The sequence below is a fragment of the Diaphorina citri genome, unplaced genomic scaffold (assembly GCF_000475195.1).
Source record: "Diaphorina citri unplaced genomic scaffold, Diaci psyllid genome assembly version 1.1 scaffold2929, whole genome shotgun sequence".
Lineage (NCBI taxonomy): Eukaryota > Metazoa > Arthropoda > Insecta > Hemiptera > Psyllidae > Diaphorina > Diaphorina citri.
In genome coordinates, this window is record NW_007380342.1 from 1 (window position 1) to 9084 (window position 9084).

At 39.4% G+C, this 9084-nt stretch overlaps 1 protein-coding gene across 1 annotated transcript; it reads right to left on the bottom strand.

Annotated features, from left to right (window-relative positions):
• Positions 1-495: 495 nt before the first annotated feature.
• On the bottom strand, positions 496-4771 carry LOC113471752 (transcription factor E2F6-like; the record flags this gene model as incomplete). Its single annotated transcript, XM_026831133.1, is given in 5 exon segments — positions 496-578; positions 1543-1654; positions 3568-3602; positions 3952-4110; positions 4653-4771. Coding segments are annotated over 5 exon segments (498 nt in total), but the record flags the coding sequence as incomplete, so codon positions are not given.
• Positions 4772-9084: the final 4313 nt, after the last annotated feature.

The window sequence follows — 9084 nt, forward strand, 5'->3', positions numbered from 1 at the left end:
GACAGTAGAACAGCAGAGGGAAACATAGAGGTTAGTTAATTGGTTGTTGTTTATAAATCGCTAGCATCCCAATATTTTGCTACAATATTAATGCTAGCTTAAATCCATACACAAAGCGCCCCCTCTGAGGTTGCTCCCCACATAGGTGCGGAGGCAACTGACAACAGCCCCAAAAGATGGGGGTTAAACTTATAGGAATCTACGAATGCTGGTTTCCGTGGCAGTACATTTACACAAATGCGGCTGGCGTTCATTGGAACATTTGAAGAACATAAAGGACACTGACAAGAGTGAATAGTTGAATACATACAACCAATTCTATGGAGGTGTTCTGTCAAGTAATCGTGGCCGGTTAGAAAGCGAAATTCAGCTACCGACGCTTTTCTTCGTATATTAGGCGATTTCATTGGGCATGTACTTGATTTTAATCCCAACTTTAAAAATAACTGATCCAATTCAAATTGGTTAATCCAACCGGTTTAACAATAAATGTACCTGATAGGCGGGAATGTGTCGTATGTCTTGATAGGTAACATAGGAGAACCGTCGCTCTGCATTCAGTTGCTTCAGCTCATCCTCTGGAAACATACATAACATAAATAACAATAAATTATAGTACTTGTTGTAGCGGCTTCAGCTCTAGCCGAATGGTGATGGCAGAACATAGTGATGATTTCTAATGCTCGAAAGGACTAAAGAGTTCCTTTACCCTAGCAGCATTAGGCTACTAATAATAGGTACTTTTCTTCTGCTTCCTAGCTTATCCTATTTAAAAATAACAATAAAATTATAGTTGTAGCTGCTTCAGCTCTAACCGAATGGTGATGGCAGAATAATTTTGGCAGCCAGATGGCAGAACATAGTGATGATTTCTAATGCTCGAAAAGGACTAAAGAGTTCCTTTACCCTAGCAGCATTAGGCTACTAATAATAGGTACTTTTCTTCTGCTTCCTAGCTTATCCTATTTAAATAGAGTTGGCTCACACAATCCTTCCAACTTTTCCTCGGTCTTCCTCATTTCAATTCTTTTTAATACTACTTTGGTCTTATACTAAGGAATTTTAATTGTGTTAAGCATAAACGCTTGTCACAAATGTCGTTCCCCGCTTAATATACTACGCTAAATTTTATGACATGTCTTGCCCTCATTTCAATTCTTTTTAATACTACTTTGGTCTTATACTATTGTGGTAAACTTATATTGGGGGGAAAGAAATAAACAAATCGGCTGGAATTGAACCCAAGGCTTCCTGATTGTCAGGCGAATTTCCCGAGGTTAAGCAGAGTGTACATTTAGGTTAAGTATCATCGAGTAAGGATAACAACTATTGTGGAGGTTTACCTGCGGTGGCTATTAGACTGTCAATGGTCTGTTCCTTTCCAGTCAGATGGTTAATATCTGCCTGGATTTGAGAACCACAAATCGGCTGGAATTGAACCCAAGGCTTCCTGCTTGTCAGGCGAACTTCCCAAGGTTAAGCAGAGTGTACATCTAGGTTAAGTGTCGTCGAGTGAGGATAACAACAATTGTGGAGGTTTACCTGCGGTGGCTATTAGACTGTCAATGTTCTGTTCCTTTCCAGTCAGATGGTTAATATCTGCCTGGATTTGAGAACTCTGTGAGGTGGGCATACGCCCTCCCTTCCATTGAATGTTTCTTGGACTCGAACCACCAACCTCCAGATTCAAAGTCCACCGTGCTAACCACTGCACCACTGAGGTTGGTTTGGTCTTATACTATTGTGGTAAACTTATGTTGGGGGGAAAGAAATACACAAATCGGCTGGAATTGAACCCAAGGCTTCCTGATTGTCAGGCGAACTTCCCGAGGTTAAGCAGAGTGTACATCTAGGTTAAGTGTCGTCGAGTAAGGATAACAACTACTGTGGAGGTTTACCTGCGGTGGCTATTAGACTGTCAATGGTCTGTTCCTTTCCAGTCAGATGGTTAATATCTGCCTGGATTTGAGAACAGGAAAGGTGGAGAGGTAAGGGCATATTATAACAATGAACACTCATAGCAACCCGTCGTGTAGGCCTTAGTGACAGCTATAGCACGGGATACGAGACAGACAGTGTCACATAGGAGTTGAGTATCTGGCACGTTAATGTGTCACCTTTAGATATCAAGTAGGTATCTACAATATCTATGTACATACATTGCCCATCCCATAGTATGCCCCTCATTAGATGGGCGAGAAGAGATGCAAGACTTCCCATTTAGGTGCTGGGTTAACACGAGAACACCAGAAAGTTACCCGTTGAAATATTCGTAATCAAAAAACGGGTACAATTTTTTGTCAATGGTGGGCATCGAACCCGGGACCTTCTGCATGGAAAGCAAGCGTGTTACCACTGGACTAACTGTGTCCAACAGAGGGTCTGGTCTTTCCTCGAGTATTACTTTCACCAGTATCAAGTTGGGCCGAAAACACAAGGCGTCTTATGCTGGGGTTTACCAACTAGGGATTGAGATAAAACAAGGATTTCCCAATACTTCATACCCAGGTCAACCTCGGATTAAACACAATCCTGAGACAATCTACGGTGGTAAAACTGTTTAACCACCCCGTGTCTATAATATCTCCTTCTCTCCTCTGTTCCTTGGAAATAGAAAGACGTTTCCAAGTTAGGAAAGGTGGAGAGGTAAGGGCATATTATAACAATGAACACTCATAGCAACCCCTCCAGGTTCTAGGAAATAATAAAATATAATGTAAATCAACTGATGGCTCCTTGTTTTATTGTAGTCGGGTTTAACCCTTGGTTGTGTGACGGGGCAGCGTCAATCCTAATAATTGTCACTTGGTCACTGGTTAAACTCAATATTTCAACATGAACCTGTAGTGCTGGCCTTTATTGGTCTGTAGATCCGTGATCAAGTAAACTAGGACACAAGATGTAAAAAAAACTTCTACCCCTTGATCCTCTTTGTGTTACAACTGCCCAAAAGTGACTTAATATTGGATACAAACGTTACTTCCAAGGGCACGGTGGTAAAACTCGACCTTGGTGTTGATACTGTTAAACCACCCCGTGTCTATAATATCTCCTTCTCTCCTCTGTTCCTTAGAAATAGAAAGACGTTTCCAAGTTGGGAAAGGTGGAGAGGTAAGGGCATATTATAACAATGAACACTCATAGCAACCCCTCCAGGTTCTAGGAAATAATAAAATATAATGTAAATCAACTGATGGCTCCTTGTTTTATTGTAGTCGGGTTTAACCCTTGGTTGTGTGACGGGGCAGCGTCAATCCTAATAATATTCACTTGGTCACTGGTTAAACTCAATATTTCAACATGAACCTGTAGTCCTGGCCTTTATTGGTCTGTAGATCTGTGATCAAGTAAACTAGGACACAAGATGGTAAAAAAAACTTCTACCCCTTGATCCTCTTTGTGTTACAACTGCCCAAAAGTGACTTAATATTGGATACAAACGTTACTTCCAAGGGCCAATGTAACTGAAGTTCAACTTAATGAAAGTTATGCCTACATTGCTGTGGAACTTTAGCTTTAATCTAATAGGCAATTGATTAAAGAAAAAAATTATCTCTTGCATTGAATGTTGTTCTTCGACTTCTTCTCCAGAATACCGATACCTGGAAGCGAAAGGGTTAAGATTTGAAATATTGAATAGAAGATGTTTATCTCAGAGAGAAGGAAGACAGCATAAGAGAAAGTCAGCCATTCCAAGGAAAGAATCTTATCTGTTTAGGATAAAGTTCGTCCCGGGAATCGAACCCCCGATCTAGCGCTTACAAAGCAGACGAGCTACCTTCCAAGCTAACTAGACTGACTTGCTTTTCTTTTTAGTTTGTATACCAATTTTTCCTCAGAAAAAAATGTCTAAAACTTATTGTACTCCGAAGAATCTAAAGACTTGTCAAGAGCTTAATAAAAAGTTCCCCCTCTTTTATCCGTAACTTCTATACTTTTAAAGTTTCTTACCTTCCAATACATTGGTGATATCGTATATCCTTCGCTTCTGTACATCCAAGCTCTCCGAGGCTACGTTGAGATCTACCACCCCCTGAGGAGAGGACTGCAGGAGTTTGACAAACTTCTTGGTCAGGAGACCGAGCGATGTATCATAACGCGTGCCTTTCTCTGAACAAAGCAAATGAAATTTATTTTTGTGATGTTTACACACAATTTACATAATTAAGTTTTAAAAAATCAAATAGACATTGGTAAATACCTCAAGCAACTCAGACTGGAAAATCAAATTAAAAAAAAAAATAATAATAATAATAATAAATAAAAAAAATCAAATAATGAATTATTTGTGAAGCAGAGTCCCTTTACAACTTGTGCAGATATTAGACAGCTTCAAAGTGGAAGGTTTGAAAATCAATGGCATGAGGTGCTAAGGAAGAATTTTAGTCAATGGCGATGCTATCGTTGAAGGTACTAGTTCCTAATTATTAATCACTGATGTTAAGCTACTTTGGCATCTCAGAAGTGCAGTTGCCAAAGCATTATTTGTAAGTTTAAATAAAAACAAAAATTGGTCGCCATAGGCGGCTCGGAACTTGGAAAAAAATATATTAGATATTATGTAGGTACTTGTAATATGTGGGCAATATCTTCTCCATCTGGCAGTTTGAAGACAAATTTAAGAGAAGAACTAGTAGAAGAAAAGCTCTTACCTTTAGCAGGTGTGGTGGGAGGGTTGACTCGCATTTTCTTCACAGATTTGGGCGTTTTAAACGGCGACTCCTCGTCATCTTGATCCAGATTCAGCCTTCTTTTCACCATCTAAAATAAAATATAAAACATTAACTTAGCGGTAACGCAGTGGAGAGGGCCCCACGGGGAACAAATGAGCGAATAGACAAACGGGCCCCAAATGAGCTAATATTCATTGAGTGCGACAGATAATTTAATTAAAATCGGACAAACTATTCAAGAGTGGTAGCGTCAATAGCGGTTTATGAAACCAAGGCCAGTTCGATAACCTTAAAAATTCAAATGTACTTGTTCAGAAGTTACGTCAATGGAATGTTGCTATAAAAGGAGCTGTCACAAATGAGCAGTGTCCAGTGTTATTATAGGGTTAGGTTAAACGCAAAAAAGAGCTTTCACAATTTGAGCGGTGACCAGTGTTATTATAGGGTTAGGTTAAACACAAAAGACAAGTAGGTAAAAAATAATAGCAATGGCGTTCATGTTCAAAGTTTGTTCCTATAGGCCTATAGCATACAGAAGTTATAGCATACTGTATAGGTACAGTTATTTTGTGTTCATTATATACTTATTTGTTTACTTTATGGTCTCAAGTATATGTATAGGTTCAATCTCAGGTCCCGCGAACGCAACTCGGATGACTTTTTTTGAGTTGGGACGCAAATCGGATGATTTGGGATTTTCGGACGCATCTGGTGTTCCTCCAATATTCTAAATAATATTGGATATACCTTGTAATTATGCCTCTCTAATCTGATCCACATGAAATGGTTTCCTGAGGTTCGTGTTTCAATAGAGCCCAAAATCTCGTCAATAGTCGTGAATGGAGGGGATTTGTTTACAAACTTGGGGTGAGAGGGGCGGGGCAATGTTGCCAAAATTCGGATTTTAATCACCAAATTGTGTGTGAATATGTTGTCAACTTTGGCAACTCTGTAATACGTTCATTATGTAAACCTCGGTTGTATTTCTGAATCAAAATATGTACTATAGGGTCACAAGGGGGCGTGTTTGATGTAAGTTGGATTAAGAGCAGGAAGAGGTCGGCTACAGATATTTTAATACAAATTACCACATGCCACATTACCTATATGTAGGGAGTGACGTCATACCTACTGTTATGACGTCATCAAAATCCGTTCATTACAGGTCCAGGCCTACAAAATCATGTTAAAGTGTTTGTTAATCTCTGAACATAAATAAAATAAAGAATACAGAACACGAAGAAGAAAAACACACAAATTGAAAAATAAAAAACAACGAAAAAACAAACTTTAATCACCACACAAATTAAGAACAATTAACAAATTATCGATGATTGTAATTAACAGATTATTGCACTCTACATGCAATAAACTTCATAACCGGATGCATTTTGATGTTTCCAAAAGCGTTTGACTCTCTCCGTGACTTGCATATTACGCAAGCCATTGCATTTCTCAGGGGTAACTTTTGTCTCCCCAACCACACCGGGGGCATAAAACATGATCTAAATCACACTCATCCATCAGTCGGGGGGTTAGGGTTAGGGTTATTTATTAACCTAGATTTGGAAGGGGGGACGCGGGTAAAGAAATCGATAATCTTTTCCAAAGACGCCGAAATGAGAAAAACCGATCTAAAAATCGCTGCCCCCCCCCTCCTCCTGTCTATTTCACCCTCCCTAGCGCTAACAGTAAGATGGAAAAACGTATTGTTTAGCGATTTACTACAGGGTGGACGTGTGTTAGGGTATCTTAGTGACAGCTATAGCACGGGATACGAGACAGACAGTATATCACATAGGAGTTGAGTATCTGGCACGTTCATGTGTCACCTTTAGATATCAAGTATCTACAATATCTATGTACATACATTGCCCATCCCAAAGTATGCCCCTCATTAGATGGGCGAGAAGAGATGCAAGACTTCCCATTTAGGTGCTGGCTTAACACGAGAACACCAGAAAGTTACCCGTTGAAATATCTGTAATCGAAAAACGGGTACAATTTTTTGTCAATGGTGGGCATCGAACCCGGGACCTTCTGCATGGAAAACAAGCGTGTTCACTGGACTAACTGTGTCCAACAGAGGGTCCGGTCTTTTCTCGAGTATTACTTTCACCAGTATCAAGTTGGGCCGAAAACACAAGGCGTCTTATGCTGGGGTTTACCAACTTGGGATTGAGATAAAACAAGGATTTCCCAATACTTCATACCCAGGTCAACCTCGGATTAAACACAATCCTGAGACAATCCACGGTGGTAAAACTCGACCTTGGTGTTGATACTGTTAAACCACCCCGTGTCTATAATATCTCCTTCTCTCCTCTGTTCCTTAGAAATAGAAAGACGTTTCCAAGTTAGGAAAGGTGGAGAGGTAAGGGCATATTATAACAATGAACACTCATAGCAACCCCTCCAGGTTCTAGGAAATAATAAAATATAATGTAAATCAACTGATGGCTCCTTGTTTTATTGTAGTCGGGTTTAACCCTTGGTTGTGTGGCGGGGCAGCGTCAATCCTAATAATTGTCACTTGGTCACTGGTTAAACTCAATATTTCAACATGAACCTGTAGTGCTGGCCTTTATTGGTCTGTAGATCCGTGATCAAGTAAACTAGGACACAAGATGTAAAAAAAACTTCTACCCCTTGATCCTCTTTGTGTTACAACTGCCCAAAAGTGACTTAATATTGGATACAAACGTTACTTCCAAGGGCCAATGTAACTGAAGTTCAACTTAATGAAAGTTATGCCTACATTGCTGTGGAACTTTAGCTTTAATCTAATAGGCAATTGATTAAAGAAAAAAATATCTCTTGCGAATCATTACCTTGTTCCAAAGAACTCTGAAAGCACGCGTCGCATCGTGTCGCCAAGGGTTAAAGATTTTTCCCTAATTATCTCTTGCGAATCATTACAATGTTCCAAAGAACTCTGAAAGCACGCGTCGCATCGTGTCGCCAAGGGTTAAAGATTTTTCCCTAATTTCATTTCTTATTTCCACAACACATGCGAAGAAAAGAAATAACCGTTTTGCATCAAAAGATGTTGTCCCTGATTTCTTACCTTATTCTTATTGTTCCCTTCATTTCTTACATTTCTTACATTTTGATTCAATGTCTATTCTTCTAGCATCAGCTGTTCTTGGGGTTAAATCTTTCACGAGTTCTAAGACATTATGTTTTTCTCTAACGATTATGATCAGTGTATTTATTTTAGGGTGTGCCATGTAGATAACTGTTTTTTTGCTGTTGCACTGGTCATAAGACACATGCGAAGAAAAGAAATAACCGTTTTGCATCAAAAGATGTTGTCCCTGATTTCATACCTTATTCTTATTGTTCCCTTCATTTCTTACATTTTTTCCATTTTGATTCAATGTCTATTCTTCTAGCATCAGCTGTTCTTGGGGTTAAATCTTTCACGAGTTCTAAGACATTGTGTTTTTCTCTAACGATTATGATCAGTGTATTTATTTTAGGGTGTGCCATGTAGATAACTGTTTTTTTGCCGTTGCACTGGTCATAAGACACGTGTATCGGTAACAACTGCACCCCTGTCTCAATGTACTTAGCTATTTGAATAAGAGAATACCCGTTAACTCGTTAAGATATAATTAGATGTGAATTCCCTGCGGTGAAGCGGGAGTCTCTGCATAAGTTTTGTGCTTATCACACTTACCAGCACAGTTGCAGTTTTACAAATCTTACCTCTAGGTATCTAAAATAATGATAAGTTGATAGGTCATCGCTTGTCTTTTCTCCCTCATATTTTGAAGAGATTTGATAGAGGGAACTGTAACAAAGGAGGCTTGATCGTCCAGAAATAGAAGAGGTAAAAGAGATATGGATAGGAGAAAGTGAGCCGTTCCAAGAACGAACCTTCTCTGAAGATAAAGTTCGCCCCGGGCAGGAATCGAACCTGCGACCTAACGCTTATATATAAGTTACAAGGCAGACGCGCTTCCTCTCAAGCTAGCTTGTCATAAATAGGTATGTATTCATGCAAACATGAAATCAGAATTCCTAAATTTTGGAAAAACAAAAAAATTCCCCCTATGTAGCCTTGGAGTTTTGACCCCTCTCCTACTCCTGACCTGAACCTATAAACCATGTCCTTAACTTCTCAAGCATCATAATTATATTGATCTCTAGCTTTAATAATTTTAATGGGTTAGATCGTCCAGAAATCGAAGAGGCAAAAGAGATATGGATAGGAGAAAGTGAGCCGTTCCAAGAACGAACCTTCTCTGTTCAAGATAAAGTTCGGCCCGGGCAGGAATCGAACCTGCGACCTAACGCTTATATGTAAGTTACAAGGCAGACGCGCTTCCTCTCAAGCTAGCTTGTCATAAATATGTTCTTATGTGTCATGCAGCCATGAAATCAGAATTCCTAAATTTTGGAAAAA